General features: G+C 40.4%; 1 protein-coding gene across 3 annotated transcripts in view; it reads right to left on the reverse strand.

The window, feature by feature from the left end:
- The window catches only part of TRAF3IP1 (TRAF3 interacting protein 1), a 51,332-nt gene that overhangs the window by 14,181 nt on the left and 12,095 nt on the right, over positions 1 to 25,056 (reverse strand). For all 3 annotated transcript variants that reach the window (XM_062002424.1, XM_062002425.1, XM_062002426.1), the window contains exons 7-13: positions 16,827 to 16,902; positions 9,750 to 9,848; positions 4,678 to 4,759; positions 3,840 to 3,923; positions 2,481 to 2,598; positions 2,305 to 2,341; positions 1,419 to 1,495 (exon numbers count right to left, since the gene is read on the reverse strand). In XM_062002424.1, coding sequence (XP_061858408.1) covers positions 1,419 to 1,495; positions 2,305 to 2,341; positions 2,481 to 2,598; positions 3,840 to 3,923; positions 4,678 to 4,759; positions 9,750 to 9,848; positions 16,827 to 16,902 — 573 coding nt within the window. The remainder of the gene's footprint in view (positions 1 to 1,418; positions 1,496 to 2,304; positions 2,342 to 2,480; positions 2,599 to 3,839; positions 3,924 to 4,677; positions 4,760 to 9,749; positions 9,849 to 16,826; positions 16,903 to 25,056) is intronic.

A 25,056-nucleotide genomic window follows, 5' to 3' on the forward strand; every position in this document is an offset into this window, starting at 1 on the left:
GTATTTCTAAGATGAAAGAATTGTTGATTTTACCCTCCCAAAACTCCAGTCCTAGAAGTTAATACTGTGTGACTTTTGCTGAAGATTGTAGAAGGGATGATAAAGTCATACAAGTTCTAGATAAGATTTTTAAAACAGTCTTCTGTCTACCACAGTTTTAGTCCCCTAGGGACATGTTTTTTTTCTGCTGTATGCTTTGCTCATATGGCATACTCATTGCCATGCTCATATGCTCACATGGCATACTCATTGCCAAACTACTGCAGTTGAGTCAAAAGAGGCAATCAAGTGGTCAAGACTTCAAAAGTCACTACTGATTTCAGACAGCTATCTGAAGGAGATGGATGCTCTGTGAAAAGCAGGAGTCTTGAGTTCTGCGTTGCAGCATCTTAAAACAGTATGCCAAACTACAGATCATTCATGGAAAAGAATATAGGTATTAAGACCTTACAATACAGAATTAACATTTAAAAAATGTAAGGTGTGATTGGAGTTGAAGATTTAAGAGTCGATGAAAAGCACTCGCCTTTCCAAAACATTACATACCTGTCTGTGCTTTTATAACAGCACTCTGCAATGCACTCCTTAGTGTCTCCTTACCCAAACTAGCTTAGGGATTTAAAATCTTGCCAAAGGATCAGAAGAGTCCATCTAAAGGCTCTGAGTTTTGCTGCTTCTTGTGAGATGAAAAACCAAGAGCTCTCCACTTGTAACAGGAAGACACTCAAATCAGGGGTTTCAGCCTCTTGCTTTTGGTTTCTGATTATCGATAGACTCTTTCTAGACCTTTTCGAAGTTATCAACACAACAAAATCCAACATAAAAAGAAACAGCAAACTCAAAGTAATTTCCCCTTCTCAGTTACCGATTGTGGAAAAAACTAGTTCAAATCACATCACTTCATAGACTCAGACCAGAATGCTGGGACATTACTAGAGAAATGTTTGATGAAAGGAACTTTCCTTGATTTGGTTAACAGCACTAGAGATTCTATTTTCTTTTGATGATGATAATTATTGTCAGGCAATAGGATATCCTTCTTCAAATGTCCAGAGGACAGTAAGATCAAAACAATCATGGTACAAATGCATGGTGTGACCTACTACATTTGAGGCAAAGTTGAAATCAACAGACTTTTTTCTGGAAAGCAAAAGAACAAGCTAAGGAAGCCTCCCTGAAAAATTGTACTGAAATACTGAAAAAAAAAAACCCAAACCCACAAAAATTAAAGGCAAGAAAGACAGAGCACTACACAGAGAAGGTACGACATCTGACAGACGAATGTAGACAAAAATCAGTATAACACATCAAGCAGGAAAGTTTGATCATAAATGTTAAGAACACATTTAAGACAGAGAAAAAAGTTAGGATTATAATACTTAGTATTCACAGATCTTTGAAGGTCATTACCATCTTACCCTCTCTGTCATCTTTGCTGATTTCTGTGACACCTCATAATCTTTCTTTGTTTCTAGGATTCTTTTTACAAGCCCACCTGTTGAAAAATTGGTATATTTGTCAGCACTGGTTGGCATTAAAATATTGTATTAAACATTCAGACAACAAAATCAAAGCCAACTTTATTCTTTTAAAATGTAAACTATTTTAGAGTAACATGAACAGTATTCTATTATGTATTTCAATTTCTGAGATAGAAGGTATTTGCTATTTGATCTATTTTCTCCAGTGTCCTCTAAATCAAACTGTATCATTGGTATCATTTACTGAACAACTCCTGGTACAGAACCAGATCCTGGATCTCTATTGACACAAAGCCTTTTCCTTTGCACCCTTAGGATATACATCTAGATATACACTCATTTGTGAGGATGAAAGTAAAGTATTTCTGCCTAAGTCTCATCCAGTGTAACCATAATGAAAGCGCCTGCATCAAAGATCTAAGGTCACAAGTAAGCATAAATGTTGTTAAGCACCGGTCCAACAATTTTTCTAAAAGCTTTTTTATAACTTGCCTGGAACAGCCAATTCCATCCCACATCTCAGAGTTGACAAGCTGTACCTGATACTGTAGGAAACATTCATTTAAGAGTTTTATGCAGAATTTTAAATTGTGTGGACATAAAAAATGTCTAGAAAATCTGAACATAACATCAGTTGTAAATCCAGCTGCACAAGTGAACAAAATTGCACTTGATAAATACTTTGTTACTCTCACAAAAGTTGCAAGCTCCTGTCCTCAGGAGGTATTTTGCTGCTCAATTCATTTGAAGTGTTCAGCCTTTGTTTTAACTTATGATTTTATTTTTTATATATAGATATAAATATATGTAAAAGCAAACATACCATGCTTTTGACCCTCAATCAGCTCCAATTCTGGCTCCTAAACATGCAGGAAGACAGTTTTAGTTGCAAAAGTTGGCTTTGCTATAATGTAAAAATATTAATCTAGAAGCTACACAGACAACTAAGCTACAAAGGAAGTATGGAAAAAGGTTTTCTAATTTGCACTGTGAACACACCTTTGCCAGATCTGGCATTTCTGGCAGCAACAGTTCTGCCTCCACCACAAACTGCTCATCATCATCAGAAACCAGCTGGTCTATGATCACGTTTGAGACTGTTTTACCACTACCGCTCCTGGAAGAGACACAACAAAAATGAACACCTATTAAGAGCTGTTCAAATCTATTAAGATCTAAGTTGTAGATAATCATAGAATGGTAAGGGTTGGAAGGGACCTTTAGAGACCATCTAGTCCAACCCTGGGCAGGAGCAGGTTCACCTAGATCAAGTCGCATAGGAACATGACCAAGCAGCTCTTGAAGATCTCCAAGGAAGGAGAAACATGAAGCAGTGACGTGATCCATCTTAATGATATTCAGCAGCAGACGAGGCACAAAAGTGAGAGACTGTAGCTTCAGCAAGTTTGCTGATGACACCAAACTGGGAGGACTGGCTGATTCACCAGAAGGCTGTGCTGCCTATTCAGTGAGATGTCAACAGGCTAGAGAGTTGGGCAGAGAGGAACCTCATGAGGTTAAACAAGGGCAAGGGCAGAGTCCTGTCCCTGGGGAGGAACAACCCCATGTACCAGTACAGGCTTGGAGTGACCTGCTGGAAAGCAGCTCTGTGTGAGAGTTCTGGTTGCTAACAAGCTAAACATGAGCCAGAAATACGCCCTCATGGCCAAGAAGGCCAATGGCATCCTGGCTTGTATCAGAAATAGTGTGGCCAGCAGGTTGAGGGAGGTTCTCCTCTCCCTCAGCTCTGCCCTGGGCTAAGGCTACAGCTGCAGTTCTGCATCCAGTTCTCGACTCCCCAGTTCAAGAGAGAACGGGAACTGCTGGAGAAAGTCCAGCGAATAGCTGTCAAGATGACGAGGGGACTGGAACATCTGACAGGGAAAGGCTGCAAGATCCAGGGCTGTTTAATCTAGAGAAGGGAAGGCTGGGATGGGACCTTATCAATGCTGATAAATATCTAAAGGTATTTACCTAATAAATACCTAAAGCTTGAGAGGATGGGGTCAGTCTTTTTTCTATGGTGGGTGGTGACAGAACAAGGGGTTAACAAGCAGAAGCTGGAACACAGGAAGTTTCAATGGAAAGTGAGGGGAAGGCTTCTTTGCTGCTCAGGTGAGGGAGCCCTGGCATAAGCTGCCCCGAGAGGTTGTGAAGTCTCCTTCTCTGGAGATTTCTCAAGCCATCTGGACATGTTCCTGTGTCCCCTAATTGAGGTAAATTTGCTTTAACAGGGGGATGGAGTAGATGATTTCTTGCAGTCCCTTCCAACCCTGATCATGCTGTGATTCTGTGAAGATCTGAGAACACTGTGGTACAAGAATTATGTATCTGCTCTGCATCTCCCACATTCCTTACCTTTCTGGAACTAAGGGCTCTGTGCTTTCTTGATGTTTTACTCGGGGTGGTGCTGGTCTTGCACTGCTGGGACGGGGAATATGCCTGCAACAACAAAGAGGCTTTTTCATTTACATTCTAAAAGGAAGCCTCACATGCCCTCCAAAGGAACAGTAATGTACACACTCATGAGCTAAATTAGCCAGTGCAGAAAACACGACTGAAAACATCCCGACTATACAATCCAATATCACAATACTTACTATCTGAGTAGGAGTCTAGCAAAATCTAGGAACTGTGTCCTAAACAAAAAAACTCCCCTATGATTCCATGTAAAACCACATCTTGAATTGTATATCTAAAAAATAACGTGTACACAGCACAAGTATTTACCACTCACAATAACTTTAACACTAACAGTACATGCTGCAATGCAAACAGAAAAACATTATTTTCACGAGTTATACAATTACACAGGCTTTTGCTGTGCAAATTTAAAAACCCTGAGATCTAAAAGGCAAGTTCATTGTCTCCATTATACCATGTTTCTGAAATGCATGTGAGCAACGCAATGTTCTCATTCGACTCTCCACATGTCCCTCGTATTTCAATAACACTACATCAAAGTACTTTATGGATTAAGAAAATAAGTCCAAAACACTTCATAACATAAAGGTCTCTTTATAGAAGGAAATTAAAGTGAATAAAAGGAAACCATACATGGGATAATATTAATTATTTGGTACCACTATCAGAAACATACTGCTCCAAGTTTTCTTCCGTTTTTCAACTAGACTGACTGCATTTCCTTCAGAGATACAATATTTTCGTTCAAACTAAATACAGGATAGGAACAAACCTTTGGATGGGCTGAGGGGGAAGATCATTAGGTACTTCAGACACTGCAGGATTTTCAGGAGCCACATTCTCCAGTTTTCCTTCTATTAATCAAAACAAACATACAATTTTGGATCAGTTGGCAGGGCAAATAAAACTTTTCTTCCAACAGTATTTTCAGTCTTAGCAGCATTACACTTGAAGGTGTGCTAAAGAACACCACATGATCAACTTTTTACTATAGAAATAAAATTCTTTAAGCTTATATAGAAGTTATATATCTTGTGAACTTCCATTTTTTAAACATCTCTGAGTATTCACAATTCAAAAGGGACACTTGAAAAAACATTTAAAAATTCTTTACTTTTTATTTGTTTCTTAATATTGTGAAATTACCTCATGTATAACAATGACATCATCTCACTCACTTCTTCCATAGTTGCGTGGCAATATTTGCAATATTTCAAGTTATTCATTATACAAAATCATAAGAGGAAAAGATATATTTTAGAAAGACTACATTCTGTGCAATGGGTTTTTTAAAAAACTTTGTTTACCTAGAATCAAAATAATTTTGGTTGGAAAAGACCTTTAAGATCCTTTAGTCCAACCATTCCCCCAGCACAGCCATCACTAAGCCATGTCCCTCACCCCACAGCCACACAGCTTTGGAATCTTTCCAGGCATGGGGACTCCACCATGGCCTTGGGCAATCTGTGCCAGGGCTTGACAGCCATTTTGGTGAAAATTCCTAATATATAATCTAATCTACCTTAACTTCTTAATTTCCTCTATTTGTATTCTTAGTTGACCCAGTTTTGAGCAGAGGGTTGGACTGGTTGACCTCCATTTGTCCCTTCCTATTCAACATGAAGGATTTTGTAATTCAAGGATGTGATCCCACCATGGTTATGCCCTCCATAGGGTTTACCCTGTGTGCAATTTAAACTGGATAGAATCAGTTAAACTGTTCCTTCCCTGCTGATAGGCATCACACCAAGTGCCTCTGACCAGTTCAAGTTGAGGTTAGATCATTCTCCAGTGCTTCTACAAATAGTTTTGATAGGTAAAAAGCATTCAGTGTTCTTGGTTTCCATCTCAAAATCTTGCTCAGGTGAATGATCTGCTAGTATTTCTTCCATGCAATACCACATACAGAAAGGACTCCTCTAACACTATTGTCCACTTCAGTGTCTGCTCTGAAAGAAGCAACAAATGGCTAAACTGAAACAAAAAAGGCCAAGGCAGTAAAAATTTTACATATGGTCAAGTGAAGTACTTAAGGAAAATATGTAAATACACTTAACCATAGTTGCTATGGGAAGTTTTCCCTCAGTCTCACTGGTATAGGAATAACCACCGTACATCACAGATTCACAGCATGGTCAGAGTTGTAAGGGACCACTAGAGATCACCAGGCAGGTTTGGAAATCTCCAGAGAAGGAAACTCCACAACCTCTCTGGGCAGCCTGTGCCAAGGCTCACTCACATGAATGGCAAAGAAGTTTCTCCTCGTGTTCCAGTGGAACCTGTCAGATACAGGGGAAACTTCTTGCAGCTTTTGGTTTAAAGAAGCCACCCCTGTTGACCCCCACTACCTAATCTTGGCCCAGACAAAATCACTACATGTGTGAAAAACGAGCACCTCTGACATCTCACTTCCCTGGTTCATCCCAGGCCCACAGCACCAGCAGAGACAGTGCAGTGACGATACCATAGCACAGTGCTAAGACATCTGCCCAGAGCAAACAAAAAGATGCTTTGGGCAACTCACATATACCAGATTTCCAGGAGATCTCCAGATTCAGTCTATTACTAACCCAATGATCCAATATCTGAGAAAAGGTTTATGTGAATCATTTTCACTTCTAATATGAACAGAAGCCAGAAACACAAGTAATAGGAGGAGAGAAATGAAGTCATGTACTGACATTAAAAAATGGAAAAGATACATTTTGTTAATCTGGTTGTTGCAATAACTACTTGTAATATATTTCAAAAAATCTCCCACGGGTTCTGCCTATTTCCAAGTTGGAACTCATAAAATACTCATAAGCTATTACTTTTTTTTTTTTAAATACTTAGCACAAAGCACTTTCATAGATGGCTTTCTGATATTCTTTTAAATAGAAACTACTTGGGGAAAGTCTACTCAAAGCATTCAAACAACTGAATTATGCTTTGTTACAGTTAAAAATACACAGCATCAAAGGAAAAAACATACTGAAGTAGAGAAGTGCTTTGCTTATTAAAAATTCTGATTTTTCTACTAGAAGTTTTTAACTATTAATGGTATATTCAGTACTGATCTTTTTTCACTATAATAATCCTTAATCACTAGCATATTCACCTGGAAATAAGAAATACTTTGATTTTTCAGCTAAGTTACATAAATTCTCTATGAAAAGTCTGATGGAGTTAGGCATGAAGCACACAAAAACTGCAGTATCTTACTTGGGAACTACTACCAGGGCTAGGAAAAGGGGATAAACACCTTAGGGACTGTGTCCAGCAAACTCATCCTTCTGGGCTAAAGATATCAATGTTCTGGTCACTAAGCTGAATTCCTCAGAAATTAAACTTTATACAAGTCAAAAGACAGTGGGTGATCAAAGTGGTTGACAAAATATTTAAGCAGACATTCCTTAAAGTTAAATGAGGTGTGTAAAAGTTGAATCATGTAAATCTGTACAATAGATCTGAGAGACAATGCCATGACAGTTTACTTTGAACTGGGAAAGCACAGGAAATGTTCACTCCTCAAAGTAAGTTTTACACAATTCAGAAACATAAAAATTAAAGGTCCAGAGGAAATTCATAAGCAATTCACAGAACATTATACTTTTTTTAAAGTATTTCCAAGTACCCCTGAAATCCTTGAAAATCTTGTGGAGGTTCTTCTGTTCTCTGACTAACATAATCCAAAGATAGGTTTGGAGTTGCAGAAGTTGCAGATTTTCAAGCAGTTTCAACACCCAGTTTCCATTTAATTCCACTGGAGTTGGCCGGAGTATAAATCTAATATCCAATTAAGCAGACAAATAATATCATGGACCAACTACATAAGCCCACAAGACAGTGCCTATGCATCTTGCAAGGACTGTGATTTCCAATGTATTGACAAACAAAGCAGACTTATAGAAGTTTCCTAAACCCTTCTGCTAGTGTGAACTGGCACTGCTGCCAAATAAGCACTCCTGCCTTCTCACTTCCCACTCCCTCCCATTACCACAAACTGCCTGAAGAGATGGATCAGCACAACCTGGTTTAAGACACTGCCCTCCCAGCACCTGTGCTAAGCTGATGGAAATGTTGTTCATATTTCAAACACACATCAGTTCTCTGCAGGTGGGTGGTAGATAGCTGTGATGGCTCAACTGAATGAGTGACAACATCTTAAAGTTACCTTGAGATAAACTTTAGAAAGGTATCTGACATTATTCCTCCCAGAGAAGAGTACTTCAATGTAACTATCAAAACTGTGAGAAAACAAACTGCACCCAAAAAAGCTTTGTGTAGAATTTAACAAGGTTAAGAAAAAACCTACACAATCAGAAACTTCTGAAGAAGTCTTATGTGGGCCCACACTTTTACAGTGACCATGAAATCCAAGTGTTCCTCCCTTCTTGCCTTAGTGGGTGAATATACATGCACATGTCTAAACAAAGTGGAACCTAAATAACTTCAGGAGTGTGTGAGCAAATAGCTGAGGCAGGCCAAAGAACCCTTTTGACAAAAGGCTTTAAACACGTACTTCCTATTTAAGAGGCCAGGATTAGGATTCCTAATGGAGGATGACACCAAGGGAGAATTACTGAAATGCTCACAAATCCTCATTTATTAGAAGAAAACAAAAAAAGCCACACACCACCACATTAGAAACCTTCAGAGCCTCAATGCTCCGTAACAGACTATGAGACTGAAGTAGAATGCAGAAGTAAACTTATTTTCCTGAAACTTTTGGAGTTATTTAAGCCAGTAACCCACGTTTTTAAAATCCTATAACCAATTCTTCCTTTGGAAACTTTGATTTGCAGTTAAAGACATAAGAACACCGCAAGAAAGGACAAATGATTGCTGTCTTACAATTGCTCCAAACAGCATCCAGCTTAGCTATCTGCAATGACTGTGCTTATTGACTGTCAGAACTGACTTCACATTCCAACTGTGAAGGTTATGAAATGTTTGAGTGACCCTTTCATCTAAGAACGTCTTGAAAAATCAGGGTTCATAATGCACTATTATGTTACACTATCTTGCTGAACAAAGCTGCAAATAAAGAACAGTCAATACAATATTTGCTTCTTATACTTTCCAATAATCCAATCTAAACCAGTAATGAAGCCGGGGGCATCCCTCTTACATACATTCATATTAAAAATAGAGGAATATGAAGTTATATTCCATAACTGATACATTCCAATAGACAAGAGAGCTCCATAAGATTAAAAGGAATTAGCATGGAAGTTCTCCCAGTTGTCTAAGGTCACACAAATGTCTTGGTCAACCATATACATTTCACTAGACTGATATGGCTATAAGGCCCTGAAGGCCACAGGTGGACCAGGAAACAGCCTTTGGATCTGGAGGAAACAAAAAAGCAGCTCCATGTATACTGTAGTTGGATACAAATAACTCATTAACAATGTATGTCTTGGGAGCTATATAGAACTTGATGGAAAAAAAAAATGGAGAAATAATGAGGAGATGGTATTTTTCTCTAAAATCATGTAAGATGGAGACACTAAGTAAAACTTCCAAATACTTGCACAAAAAGGCAATGTGCAATGATTCAGTTCTTACATAGAACAAGTCACCAATGGATTCAGCCACAGCAGCCCTGCATTTCCCTTGGGGTGCTGCAAGGACTGGTCTCTCTAAAAACGTACACAAGAGTAAAGAATGATAAAATAAAAGTAATTGTTTTGTCAGTGAGCATGCATTTTACAAATCAGGATGTGATTAAAACATCAGGCAGCAGTTGGATTAAGTATAAATTGGACTCCTTAAACCATTTAGCTGCATGGACTCAAGCTCAACCCCGAAGAACTCAAGTTAGATTTTCTGCGGCAGTCGTGTTTTTATTCTCCATACCTTTCTGCTTTATTGCAAGTTCTGAATCAGCTTTCTCTTGCAACTTAACGACATTGTCTTCTGAAATCCCACCTGTCACACTCTTCATGTCAACATTTCCTGTAACAAAATAGTTTATAGTGAGATGAAACCAAAAATATAGTAAAAATTTAAAACAAAAAGCCATGTTAAATACCTGTTACACTTACTATTTCTTCAAGGGATATCCTAGTTTAATAAGCTATCTTGAGTGTGAATAAATAACATTCAAAGTTCACAAAGACTGTTTATGTGACAGCTGATTTAACTCCTCACGTTACTGCAAACTAATGGCAACACCTTCAATTCAGAAATTATTTATGGATACTATTTATTAGACTGATAGTTGGTTAAACAATATGATATAAAGTCCAAGTAACTGCTGAAATTGAGGTTGGACTAGATGATCTCTAGAGGTTCCTTCCAACCCCTACCATTCTATGATTCTATGAAAATACACAAGACAAACAGTGTTTTCCAATAGTAAACTGCTTGGTATGCATAATGCACTTTGGTTTGTTTCAAAGGCTTTAGCTTTAAACACACTTCATACTGAGAAAACTTAAGCAAGAAAAGCTGACTTCTGGTAGCTGAACTTCATAACTGGCTGGAAATAACATAGAAGAGGCTCGTATTCATTTTTTATTTTTGCAAAAAAGTGAAAGACGATTTCATGTACCAACTGCCTTACATTAATTCTCCCAGTTACGATAGGATGATGCTGGCAAAAGCAAACACACAGTGGAAGAAAGTTGAAATATTCAGGTATACATCTGATTTATAAATTATCTGCTCAGGGAGAAGAGATGGTCAGGACAGAGGGATATAAAGATGAAACAATTTAGCACCATCTGTACACCATTCCTGAAAGTACACCTGTGCATTGAACACACATAGCCAAGAGAAGTTAAACTATTCTTACAGTTTCTCAAGATATGTGCAGAATGGGTAGAATATTTAGCTTTAGTCTTATATTTAAATATATACACATACATGCTCTACTTGGACCAATATGTTCAGTTCTCATACTCCTTAAAGTGCAGCAGAAGCAGAATAAATTTGAAAGCAGGCAAGAAATGTGTGTTTAAAACTAAAAGCACTGCCCAGGAACTGAACCCAGCACTTACCCATGTCCTCATTTGCAAACAGGTAACTGCAATGAAAAGGTCAAGAACAGATTCACAGAGTCCCTGTCTACAGCCAGGACACCTCAGGTAACATTTCCACCACCAGAACAAAAAGCAAATGGGTTTGATAGCACAGGAAATTATTTACTAGATAGAGCCCTGCCTAATGTTTGGGTTGAAATATCTGACACTTCCAAAAAAAGCAATGAAATTACTCCTCACAGCATAAAGCTGAAGCTCACTCATGCTATGGGAGGCCACCACAAAACTACATAGTCCATTGCAGCAGAAGTGTTGAGTTCTACTTCTTTAGGAGAAAGCTAACACACAGCAAAGAGAAGTCAAGCACCACTTGCATTTATCTGTGCTAAGGCCAGGATGAATTGTCATATAATAAAACTCAACTAGCATTTAAATACTCATCATCAACCCACACAACAGTGCTATAATTTACCCGTGAGCTCTGGAGCTTAGCAGAAAAGCCAAACTAATAGGGCAAAGGGAAGCACTTCATCATTTCCATTTAGAAAGTATCTCTGTGTTTGAAAGGAAACCTCTTCAGATCAAAATTAAGAGCAATTGCAAGGTTTTTTTTTTTTTTTAAAAAAGTTCAGTTTATCAAGCAACCTCTAAATTAGCAAAAACGGTCTCTATTGCACGATACAAGCTTTGGCACAAGGTATGTTACAACTATGAAAGCAATCACTGCCTGTGCAGTAATAAATGTAACACTAGCTATAAAAAGAATAGCAAATACATCTGCTTTTGCTTAACTAGTCTTCCATTCACCACTTCAGTTTTGTTTATTACAAGTTCAGTTGTGACCTTGGCCCTTTTATGTACTCCTGTTGTGCATTTATTTATCTCTGGTTAATATCAGAAAACATAGACAGCTCTGATCATCACCAGTAACTACAAAGACCAGCAGGCAACAGGCATCAACATAACTCCAAAAGGTTTTTACTACCCTCTGGATTACTTACTGGAGCATCTACTCACCTATTGTGGTTCTGCCGTGTTAGAACTAAATGAAGGCTAATCCTCCAATGCATTTATGACTTAAGCAAACTGAAATTTGAGTATGTCAGCTTGCTACATCATGAATAGAGGAGCATTTTAAAATATTTACCTTAAAGCAAAAATACTGGATAAATCGTTAACCACATATGTGAGAACAACTGAATCCTGATTTTAAAGAAGAGATGATTTTATAAAGCAAATGGAGCTGCAGCAACTGCGTGGGATTTAAATGTGGTGCAATTGTCGGGACACGTGGTAGTGGTAAGGCTCAGTTCTTGCAGCTGAGTGGCTGATCGAGGTAATTTGTGTGGTCCAGGGGTTCCTGGAGCACAGAGAGCAGAGAAGTGAGCAGATCTGGCAGGAGCTGGCAGCTCTCACGAGAGGATGGTCCTGCCAGGAGGCAGAGCCGCAGCAATTGTGGAGGATTTCTCTGTTCCCCAGGAAGTGCGAGAGAGCAGGACATGGTGGGTCAGTTGGCACAGGCAGGGCGAGCAGGGAACAATCTCACAGCCCACACAGAGAGCTGCAAGTCGGAGAAGTGCTCCTGCCTCAAGTTAACAAGATGGTGAGCACTTATCTGAGATCTAAAGCCAAGGCTCAGATGAACAACACCCTGGTGAAGATTGATGCATCCACCTAGACAGAGCTGGTCAACAAGGATGCTTCAGTCCAATTGGACTTCATAACCCTCCTTCCAATTACAAATAAGTATGAGGCATAAACAATGGTGGACATAGATGAACAAGCTCCAGAAGGACAAAATTCAGCCAACAACTCACCACCAGTTGCTCCACCAGCAACAGATAATGGGCACTGTAAAAAGAAGTGATGGGTGCTTGTTGTGGGTGATTCATTGTTAAGAGGCACCAAGAGACCCATTTGTTGACTGAATAAGGAGTCACATGATGTGTGCTGCTTGCCAAGAGCCAAAATTCAAACGTGGCTGAGTGTGCCATGTCTTGTCAGGGACATGGGGTACTATCCACTACTCCTTTCAAGAGGGGATCAATGATGTAATGAGACATGATATTTCCAGAATCAAGAAGGATTTTAAAATCCTGGGGGAGCAAGTGAAGGGTAGGAGAGCACAAGTTATTTTCTCTTCCATCCTGTTCACCAGAGCAAAAGGGAAAGTCATAAATGCAAAAATTGCACAAGTTAACTCCTGGCTGAGAGGCTGGTGCCTGCAGGAAGATTTCGGTTTTATGACAATGGAACCTTCTTTAGGGACTGTAATTTGATAGGGCAGGATGAAATACACCTCTTGTAAAGGCTCTGGAATATCTGGCAATAGGCTGGCCAACTCGATCAAGAAGGATTTAAACTGAAGGACTTGGGGGGGTGCAGGGAGAAAAGACAAACCATCCTGTCTAACAGGAAAACAGGGTATGGTAGGGAATGCAATGATGAGTGCCCCTCAACCGCATGCCAAGATGAGATGCAGAACGCTGATCACCCTGAAGGAGTATCAAATCTTTCTCTTTCATCTATCCATCCAAGGAAACCTGTGTGTTCGAGTAAGCCACTGCATTGCCTCTACACCAACACACAGCCTGGGGAATAAGCAGGAAGAGCTAGAGATGTGGGTGAGGATGTGGGACTACGACCTCATAGCAGTTACTGAGGTGTGGTGGGACAGCTGCCATGACTGGAGCACAGCCATGGTGGGCTGTGTATTGTTTAGGAAAGACAGGACAACACGGAAATGAGGTGGAGTTGCTCTCTATGTGTGCATCAAGCTCTGCCTGTGTGGGGATGAGGGAAAGGTTGAGTGCTTGTGGGTGAAAATTAAGAGGTAGGATAAGGCACATGATGTTGTTGTGGGAGTTTGTTACAGGCCACCTTATCAAGTGTATGAGGCCTTCTACAAACTGCTGAGAGCTGCCTCACAATCTTTGGTCCTTGTGGGGAACTTCAGCCACCCTGATATTTGTTGGCAAAGCCACATAGTCAAGCACAAACAGTCCAGGAGGTTCCTACAGATTGTTGATGACAACTTCCTATCACAGGTGACTGAGGAACCAACAAGGAGAGGTGTGCTGCTGGACCTGGTACTGACAAATAACGAGGGCCTGGTTGGGGTTGTGAAGGTTGGAGGCAACCTTGACTGCAGTGACCACAAGATTCTAGAATTCAAGATTCTGTGTGGAAGAAGCAGGGCACCCTGGACTTCAGGCAAGCTGACTTTGGCCTCTTTAAAGATCTGCTTGTACGGCATTCATGATTCTAGATGGTAGAAGTGCCCAAGAGAGCTGGTTAGCCTTCAAGTGCCACTTCCTCTAAGCCCAGGATCAGTGTATCCCCACAGATAGAAAAGTGAGAAAAGGAGGCAGGAGGCCTCCATGGATGAACAAAGATACGCTGGGACAACTCAGGGAGAAAGCAGCCATCTATGAGAGGTGGAAACAGGGGCTGGCTTCTTGGGAAGAGTATAGGAACATTGCCAGAGCACACAGGGATGCAACCAGGAAGGGTAAAGCCCTTTTATAATTAAAATTGTCCAGGAAAGTAAAGGAAAACAAGGAGTTTTTCAGGTACATCAGCAGCAAAAGGAAGATTAGGGAGAATGCTGAACACAGAGGGTGCCCTGGTGACAGAGGATGCAGAGAAGGCTGAACTACTGAATGCCTCCTTTGCTTCAGTCCCAGAATCACAGAATCTTAAGGGTTGCAAGGGATCTTGAAAGATCATCCAACCCCCTGCCTACTAGAGTAGGTCACACAGGAACTCATCCAGGTGGGTTTTGAATGTCTCCAGAGAAGGAGATTCCACAACCCATCTGGGCAGCTCGAGAAGACCTCTCTTATAAGAGTAGAATCAAGAAATTCCTAGGTTATTATACCTTTACAATCTAAGTTGCCCTTTCCTCTTGTGATGACTTGGTCTAATCATAATATTTGACTCTGGGGTCTTTCTGTTTCCTGTCTGGTTCCTGTTGCTTACCTTGGAAGTAATTTTCTGTACTTATCTTGGAAATCAGTTTTTACTCCCACAGATTTTTTCAATCTTCTTATCTGCAGTTGGGAGTTGTTAGTGTCACCAGTGTTTTGCTAACTTCAGGCAGGACAGTTTCCTCCCCCTTCTTCTGGTTTACCTCCTTGTTCAGCACTAGACCACTGCCACTGCTTTATCACTCTAAAGTTTGTGGCCTCAGTACTCATACAGTTGTCAGCTTTAGCAAGTCTGAATTCATTCCAATTTGGCACAATTAATTCTAGTATTTTACAATCAAGTTATTTTAATTTCCAACATGACGACAATACTGTTTGTTAAATAGCTCTGGCCAGCAAAGACTTGGAAGAGGTTGGTAAAATGGCCTGTAATCAATCCAGTAGCAGCTTATATCAATCCACTTCCTAACCGGCAGTCACGAACAGCACAGATTATTATCACAAGTGACAGTCTTAACTGACTTAAGGACTGAAGCAAGGACAAGAAGACTACAGAGCTACCTCCTCATTTGCTCTCAAGACTCTGGGTGGTGGCCACACCGTTACCAGAGGCAACATCTGACCAGCACAAAGAGATGGGCCTTTTACAGATTCTCATTTCCTGCTGATAATTTCTCTGTAACAGGTAATTAATTATCTGTCCTTCCTTCTCCAGCACTCTCAGCAGAATTGCAAGGGCATGGTTCCTTATACCTGGTGGAAGATAAGGTGGGGCAGAATTCAGTACTGATGATACTCAGGATCATCTTGCCTGTGCCAAATCAAATCACAAGGTCCTAGGCCTAGCCCCAGCCCAGGTACAATACAGTTGACCTCAGCTGTGATGACAGACATTGAAGAATGTCAAAGATCTACAAACCTGTGCTGTTGTTTCAATACTCAGAAGAATCTTCTCTAGTTATTGACTGCTAGAGGTTTTGCTTAACACCTTATCTTTACCTGTTCTCCAGCTTACACTCAAAGTATTTTAAGTGTCTAAAACTATGGAAATCACTCAGAGTTGGCTAGTCTTGAACTGACCCATCTTTTCACTGAAGAAATCTGAAAGCTTAACACAACTGTGGATTATTCCATGTACTGCTTACCAAACAAATACCCAGGGGAAATTTCTTTTTGCACAGGCCAGTAAAATTTATTCTCAGGAAATGTTCCTTTTTTTGCTGTTGTGTTGGTTGGTATTTTTTTGACAAATATGATTTTTCATTTGTAAACACAAAATTTCTAAAGACCAAACAGTAGGACTTCAAATCCTTTAGAAAGTATTGAAAATTTCAGAAAATAAGTACAGTTTGGGTTCCCTAGCCAAATTTAGGAAGAGCACTCTTCCCAAATAAGTGATGAAGTTAGAAATCTAGGATTCACATGGCTGTATGATTTATCTCCACAGATAAGCACATCTCACAGCACAAATTTCTTTTATCTTACTAAAACAACTTTAAACAACATATTTTAAATCTTACTGACACAAAAATACTGTGCTGAACATTGCAGTGCTGGAAAACATTCAGCAAACCTCTACATCTGAGTTTATATAAAGGTGACATGCAGTAATTTTATCAGCTCAGACATAACGTCCACTAATCCTCAGCAACAGGAAAAGAAAAAAGCCAAAGTTTTGCAAGGCACATTTGTCTAACCTTGCTAGATTATTAACCAAAGAAACAGTTCTTGTAAAATTAATAGAGAAAGAAATAGTTGTAGAACAACTAATAAAGCCTATTCAGAGAGCATACAATAAAAAACAAGATCAGGCTGAATTTACATCTGCAACTGTTCATGGGAAATGTGAGAAAAGTGACCTGAGTACCACTTTCTGTGTAGCAAATCCATGCAAAAAAATGCCGACTGGGAGTATAAAAAAAGCACTGAAAACAATAAACATGGATATTTCAGTATTTATGCTATTCCTATTCATTACCCCCCAGAATATTTAATAAAAATAATATCTTCCCTCTAATTACCTTCTCCTCCAGATTTGGTGTGTGGCTTTGATCCTTTTGCTGAAGGCTGCCTTGATATTCCTGCAGCACTTTCACTCTTTAAAAAACAGAATTCCACAAATTTATATATTTTTATGTTAAAAACATGCACTTATATTTAGAATTTACTTACATGTGCTGTTTTTTTATCTGTATGTATTATATATAAAAATACTCAGAAAACTGACCCACACATAGAAGATTAAGAGCATATCAAGTCTATTTTCCTCGAAGCCTGCAGGTATTTTTCCTGGATACATGACAGTTATTTTCTTTTAAAATAACCTATATGATTGGATTTCCTATTGTAAATACAACTTCCAAATATGAACCAAGAGTATCCAAGGCAGAGTAATCTTTTGGAACGTGCAGAGCATCTATAGTGCAGCTACTGGTCTTGGGATACAATGCTTAGCTACCAGTGAGCTACCGAAGGAGTAAGATGTATGTATTTTGATTACATCAGATATATAGTTCCTCTTCAGCCTTCTGGGAAGTCTTTTAAATTTCATTCCAAAATAGAATCAAAGACTATACCACCAGGACACTAGACTTACATAGCCTTTTAATCAAATGGCACCTTCTGTGGACAAAGATTCCGTAAAAACAAAGAAATGGATCCTGCCAGAAAGCCCAGCAGACAAGCAATGACTGGATCTGAAGGCACAACTGGTACAGGAAAAAGGATAAGAGTTCAAAAGCGGAAAGATCAAACTGGAAGAAAATTCAGTACATTTCTGAGGACTCTGACCTTAGTCGAAAAGTGATCCAGACAGGTCAGGAAATGAAAGCTGGCAAGCACACACAAGAATTATTTTGGATAGAGCTTGCACTGCCCCAAGTCAACAACACCTGAATGGCCATAGTTTCTGCAAAAGGCACTATGTTACATGTTTTAATGTTCATATGGCCAAGGAGCAAGTGAAATCAACAGGTCCACTTTGCTGGAGGTTGGGAAAGACATGCTTAAGAAGAGAGAGAGACAAGATCAACACTAGTCCCAACAGATAAGGCCATCCTGACTGTGAAGTCTTCTGTGTGAAGGAGTAACAGGGCCTATGCACAGGTGGCACTACAGATGCTGAAGGCAGCACTGCCTTACAAAAAGGCTCAAAACAAGAGCAGGCAGACTGGGAGGTCCATGAGAGCTGCCACTACTATAGGTAGGGTGTACCACAAGCTTATTCTACCTGAAGGATAAGTGGGGCTCAAATGCCTCCAGAGAAGATGCAAAGTGTAAAGGTCACCTGCCAACCCAACAAAACTCCTGGGTAGGGCATCAGGGTGGGAAGAAGGCAGTTCACCCCTTCATACCAATCTTCGCTACCCAGAGGGGCAAACTGGGTAGTGGTGGACTTGGTAGTGTTAGGTTGTTCTGGTTTAGCAAGGAGCAGCTTTTGGCTTAGTAACAGGGGGAGCGGGTTGCAGTGAAGACCCGGTAAAGAGTTTGCGGACTCTCCCCCGGCTCCTGGGTTCACACCCACCTCCGGCCCGGCTGGGCCAATCTGGCGCCTCTGCCATCACTATTTAGGGGACGGGAATTTGAAATGCGAGGCAGGAGGTGTAAGAGTGATACAAGATAGAGGCGACCACGCGGACCCTTCAGCCAGAGAATGAGGAAGGAAGGAGAAGCAATAGACCAGAGACTCCTCTGCAAGCCGTGGCGAGAATGCAGCTGTGCCCCTGCAACCTATGGAGATCCATGGCAGGACCGAGAGTTACCAGCAGCTCCATGTGAGTGAGCCCGGACGGGCGAGGGACTGTGTGGGGAGACGGCCATGGCCCAGGCCGTGCTGGAGAGCCTGCACGTCGCAGAGCAGCCCCACACGAGAGGCAGAGAGGAGCTGCAGCCTTTGGAATAAGTGCGCGTCGGAGCAGCCCGTGCAGGGCTGCCATGCGTGTGAGTTACCCCACGGACTTGCAGGGAGGACTGGTGTGGAGTTCACCCATCCTGAGGAGGGACAAACGGCAGAAGCTATCGGGAACAGACTAATTGAAACCCCCACTGCCTGCCCCCCTGAACCGTTCAGGAGGGGACAGGGTAAAAACCCCGGGATCAGGGCTCTGAGCCCGGGAAGAGGGGAGGGGTGGCAAGAAGGTGTTCTTAAAAAGGCTGGTTGGACTCTTCATTGATGTATTACTCTGTGGTGTTGCGTTTTGGTTATGTTTTGGGGTTTTGGGGGTATGTTTTAGTTGATGTTGCATTAAACTGGTTTTTTTTCTGTTTTCTTCCCCAAACCAAGTGGCCTGGTCTGTTTTGTCCTGAACCTTAAGCGGCAATTAAGCTCTCCCTGCCCTTGAGCAATTCTCAGCCACTTCGGTACTCGAGGCTAATCGTGGTCTTTGTTCCCTGATGGGCCTAAACCACGACATAGGTTAATGGCTGGACTCCATGATCATAGAATCATAGAAGTATTTGAGTTGGAAAGGGCCTTAAAGATGATGTAGTTCCAGCCCTTATAAAGGTCTTTTCCAAGCTAGATGATTCGATGCTTCGTGTGTAGATTGAAAGATGGAGCCAGCAATGGGATTTGGCCAACTATGCATGCACACAGGACTTCCCACTTCTTACAGTACTGCATATACTAAACCAGTAGCTTACAACAAGCTTCTAAGAACATTCCTATCTTTTTACCTAACTCCCTGATTTCATTAGTGACCTCAGAACACTACAGATGAAGTACAGGTGATGTATAGAATACCATTTTATATTTCTATACTCATCTCATTCAAAATCCTGAAGCATGTTTAGCACTTTACAGGATTTCCTCCTTATCTGCTTTTAATGTGAATTAACTGTCCATGCATTTGCATCCAAGACTTAGTGTCAACTCTGCAGATAATTACCACATCAATTACATAAATGAGAATTACAAGTTTTTCCATTTCTAAGCAAATGTTGACATTCTACATTCCAATAACCTGTGAGAGAAAACTGTCAAATTACACAATGTAAACCACTCATTTTTAAAATGTCTTGCATACAGGACAATGCACCTTACATGTCCTAATGGAAAACAACTCTACAAGATGTTTAAAAATACAGAATAGTGGTAAGTATTTTTACTCAAACTACTTTAGGTGACCATGCAAGACAAACATCCCACCTCTATAAACTTGCAACAATGCACCAACAAGCCTCAGCTACATGAAGTTTACATGACAGGAACACAGTGGTAAGTTTGCTTTGAAGGCAAATGCTATAATGTACCATAAGCTCAAAAGAATTTCTTGACAAACGGGAAAATGCTTATGAACCATAGATAATCACAGTATGCAAACACTGATAAACTGGGAAGTTGAACTATTTGATGTCTCTTTATAGGAAAGGGAGCAGTATATGCAAAAGTCAGCTTCAACACTGAGTTTAGGTCCTTTAGAAACTACATCTCCTTCACCTCCATGATTGTAAATAACAGAATTTCAGGTATTCAATCAGTGAAAAGAAAGCCCCACATCCTACCCTTCACAAAAAATCTACTCTGGTGTAAATTAGCTTTAATTTACGCTACCTTCACTGGATTACTGTCATTATTATTGGACTCTACTATCAGACCTACCAATATTTTTGTTGGGCTCAAGGAAATATAGGCATGTTATAAAAAAAGCCCAGAAGTCCAAATTGCATAAGCAAATATTAGAAGGGGTTAATCTTAACCTTAGTTCATCTTAATTACTACCATCTTTAATAATCACAACATTATTCAAGGAACAAAAACAAATCTCACATACCATCAGAGTCTGGCTCTAGAGGCCCAGAAGTCACATCTGGTACACTCAAACTGCAGCAGCTCTTTGGGTGATGTAATTACTAGCACAGATGGGGAAGGAGTTGAAAATAGCTGCTGAGGTTTTTGGAAGAGTGGATTCAGTCATTTATTTATGTCAGGTAGTGACTACAAACACTGTTTAACATTTTTTGAGAGCCATAGCTGCACACTGGCAACAGGGGCAAAGTGAAAGCTAAAATTTAATCACTATAGTAGCACACAACATAAATCCCACAATATTTGTGATTTCAGTCTTTCCAAAGGGAGATAAAATAGGTCATCATTCCTTTTCCTACAAATTCAGAGGCTCCAAAACTTTGAAAAGCAGTCACTGGAGCCATTAAAAAGAAATCTTACACTTCATCGTACACTATTCTGGAAAAAAAAAAAATAACCACAAACATATGCACACTTCCCAGTTCTGAATAATTACATTTCTGTTTGGAGAAGATACCGCAGCCTGCTGTAAGCCATCCAGTCTGCTGCTTTGTTCTCATTATTAACCTTTAAATTGGTTGACTTTCACTTTAAAGACATACTAAAACAGATCCTAGCAAACTGTTAATTCTTCCTCCTTTCTATGCAACAACCAAACTCTACATTATGGAAGGATGTCGCAAACAGTTTCTGTCAATGACTTTTATAGTGCTCACATAACTAATGCAGTACATAGAATCATAGAATGGTAGGGGTTGGAAGGGACCTTTAGAGATCATCTAGTCCAATTCCCCTGCAGAAGCAGGTCCACCTAGATCAGGTCGCATAGGAAAATGTCCAGGCGAGTCTTGAAGACCTCCAAGGAAGGGGACTCCACAACCCCTCTGGGCAGCCTGTGCCACTGCTTCCTCACCCACACAGTGAAATAGTTTTTTCTTATATTTAAGTTGAACTTGCTTACATACATCTCCTTTAGTCACAGTCATGCCATGCATCAACAGCCAAAGCCAGCAAAAACATTCCCACCCAAGCAAGGGAGAGGGACAACTCATGACTAACCTGATCTCCTTTTATGACAAGGTGACCTGCTTAGTGGATGAGAGAAAGACTATGGATGTTGTTTATGTCTTCAACACAGTCTCCCACAGTATCCTCCTGGAGAAACTGGCTGCCTATGGCTTGGATGGACCCACTCTTCATTGGGTGGAAAGTTGGCAGCATGGCTGGGCCCAGAAAGTGTTGGGGAATTGAGTTAAATGTAGCTAGTCACCAGTGGTGTTCCCCAGGGCTCAGTGTTAGGTTCTGTTCTGTTTATCATCTCTATCAATGATCTGGATGAAGGGATTGAGTGCAGATGACACAAAGCTGAGTGGGTATGTAGATCTGTAGATCTGCTTGATGTCAGAAAGGCTCTTCAGAGGGACCTGGATCGATGGGCTGAGGTGAGTTGTATGAGGTTCAACAGGCCAAGTGTCAGGTCCTGCACGTGTGCCACAACAATCCCAAGCAATGCTACAGGCTTTGAGAGGTTGGCTGGGAAGCTGTCCAGCAGAAAAGGACCTGGGCGTGTTAACCAACAGCCAGCTGAAGCTGGCTTAAAGACATACACTGGAACACAAAAAGTTCCACTTAAACATAAGGAAAAACTACTTTACTCTAAGGGTGACAGAGCCCTGACACAGGGTGCCCAGGGAGGTTGTGGAATCTTCTCTGGAGGTTTTCAAAACCTGCCTGGACACATTCCTGTGTGACCTGATAAAGGGTAACCTGCATTAGCAGAGGGGTTGGACTAGATCTCCAGAGGTTGCTTCCAACCCTACCATTCTGTGATTCTGTGAGCCAGCAGTGTGCCCAGGTGGCCAAGAAGCCAAATGATACCCTGGCTTGTATCAAAAATTGCATGACCAGCAGGACCAGAGCAGTGATTGTTCCTCTGTACTCAGTGCTGGTAAGGCCACACCGAGTGCTGTGCTCAGTTTTAGGCTCCTCACTCTAAGAGGGACACTGAGCAGCTGGAGTGTCTCCAGAGACAGACACTGGAGATGACGAAGGGTCTGGATCACAAGTCTGATGGGGAGAAGCTGAGAGACCTGGGGTTGTTAAGCCTGCAGAAGAGGAGGCGGAGGGGAGACATGATTACTCTCGACAACACCCTGACAAGATGTTGTGGCCAGGGTAGGGAGTTAGTCTCTGCTCCCAAGTTACAGGTAACAAGACAAGAGGAAATGGCCTAAAGTTGCTCCAGTGAAGGTTTATATTGGATCTTAGAAAGAACTTTTTTCCTAAGAGGGTTGTTAGACACCAGTACAGGCTCCCCAGGGAGGTGGTGGAGTTCCCACCCATGGAGATATTTGAAAGACGCATATCTGAGGTACTGAGGGACATGGTTAGTGATGGGCTTGGCAGTGTGAGGTTAGTGGTTGGACTCAACGATCTTAAAGGTCTTTTCCACCCAAATGATTCTATGATTCTATGACATAAATCAGCCACTGTTATTTCTACCTCTGTAATCCATCAGATATACTGAAAGTTCACAAATAAACAATCAGATTTCTGTGAGCAGAAATCTAATTCAATCAATCCTCCACAACATTTTTTTTCCATTTAGATCCACAGTTAATGGAGGTGTATTTGCATATATACTGTAAATAGTGTATATATAATTTCATAGAAATAAAACTACATCTATGTACATGTGTGTTCTATAAATACAAATATATATAAAAATACATAATTTAATTTTGTGCTACTGACTGTTCCTCAACAAACACAGCTCAATTCTAATGTTTCTACTGAAAGTTATGTATCCCTCAAAGACTTTCTTTGCTCCTTCCCTTAAACTGTCTGTATTTCTGGTATTTATTCCTAGAACAACTATTATTATTATTATCAGGTAGAATTTATTAGTATGCAACAGCAACAAGGAAAGAGCTCTACTTGCTAAGGCAAACTTGATTGCTTTGGTGATAAAACTTATTAGGAAAGTATCAATTATCTCTTCCTGAAATGAAGGCTCATAGGACTGTGTTCCATTGGTGTTAGCTTCTGCTAATTAAAACCTTTCAAACACAAAAAACACTACTGGAAAAATCCCGCTTTTTGACATGTAAGTTTTCATGACAGATTTCTATTCTATGAACCAGTTATGAATGACACCAAAAAGAGAGTAATTTCCAGCATCAAAGCAAAAATATGAGCTGTGTCCAGTAGATTTCCCTAGAACTATTCCATCTGCTGCTTCTAGGGCAGTTATGTCTCTTTTTCATTCAATAGTTGTTTCATTACATAGTCGAGATGAGTTCCAACAGAAATAGAAGTTCATTAGATATGACTTAGAAGCCAATTCAATTGACTGGTTCCGAAACAATACAGTTTGTAAGGAAAAAAAAAAAGTCATTACAGAAGTGGCCAAAAGTGACAGGATATTACAAAAAGCTTTAGCCAAAGGTTTTGGAAGCCATCTGTAGAATAGAAGAGACTTTTCCAATGTGTTTGGCCTTAGGGGTAAATGGCATGTCTGTACTGCAGCCGCTTCCATATAAACAGCACCATACGCTCAGAAGTTGTATGACCCGAATCAACATTTGCTAGAAGACAAAACTATTATTTATGAGGTCAACAAGTCATGCTATGAAGTGTCCATTTTAAACAGGACTTTTACCTGAGATAGACTGAGAGCTAGCAGAATATTGTTTGTAATCAGAGTGATTTGAGGTGTGTGGTATGCAACAGCTAAGCCTTGAAGCGGTAAACAGTTGTCTTCTGATTGCCATGTGTTAGCCAGATTATAGATACCCACATGATGACTATTACAAGCTGGGTAACATACAGAATTTCTTTTGTATCAGAAAAATACTTCTTTTTTAAAAGGGCAATTTGGCAAATTTTAAGTAACATTTTAAACCTGACCTCTGATAATTAGCAGCAAGAAAAACAGAGGGTTGCATGAATACGGATAGAATCTTATTAAGACTCCTAACCTTACACGAGCAAAGTCAAGAGCTAAACTTTGAAGTGATAGCTTTGCTATACATGTAAAATATGAGAAAAATCGATATTAATTTGCTCTCTAAAGTAAATGCAGCATGAAAACCATTCAGCCTGAAATTCTGTGGACATCTCAAATGAAATAAAAGTTCCTACTCCATTTTCTCTCAGTGTTTCCACATTCGTAGGCTGTCAAGCAGCATGTCTGAAGAAAGGACCTAATTCAAACACTGCGTAAGCAAGACAAAAGTGAAAGACAAATAGTTCACTACAATGTGAAGCTATGGAAGACTATACTTGGAAAAAAAGAGAAGCTGTGGCTAGGAGCGTGAGGAAAGAGAGAGCTGGACTAAGAGCCAGGGCAAGTGAGCGAATGAGCAAAACATGAAAAACAAAGAAAGAGGAGAAGGTTAATCCTTAGGGCAGAAAAGAGTAGGTGACATGTTGGATCTGGCATATTGGCCACTGCTTGAGAGGTGCTGCCTCAAATTGTTTCCCTTCTATTACACAAGCTTTAT

The sequence above is a fragment of the Colius striatus genome, chromosome 9 (genome assembly GCF_028858725.1).
Source record: "Colius striatus isolate bColStr4 chromosome 9, bColStr4.1.hap1, whole genome shotgun sequence".
Taxonomy (NCBI): domain Eukaryota; kingdom Metazoa; phylum Chordata; class Aves; order Coliiformes; family Coliidae; genus Colius; species Colius striatus.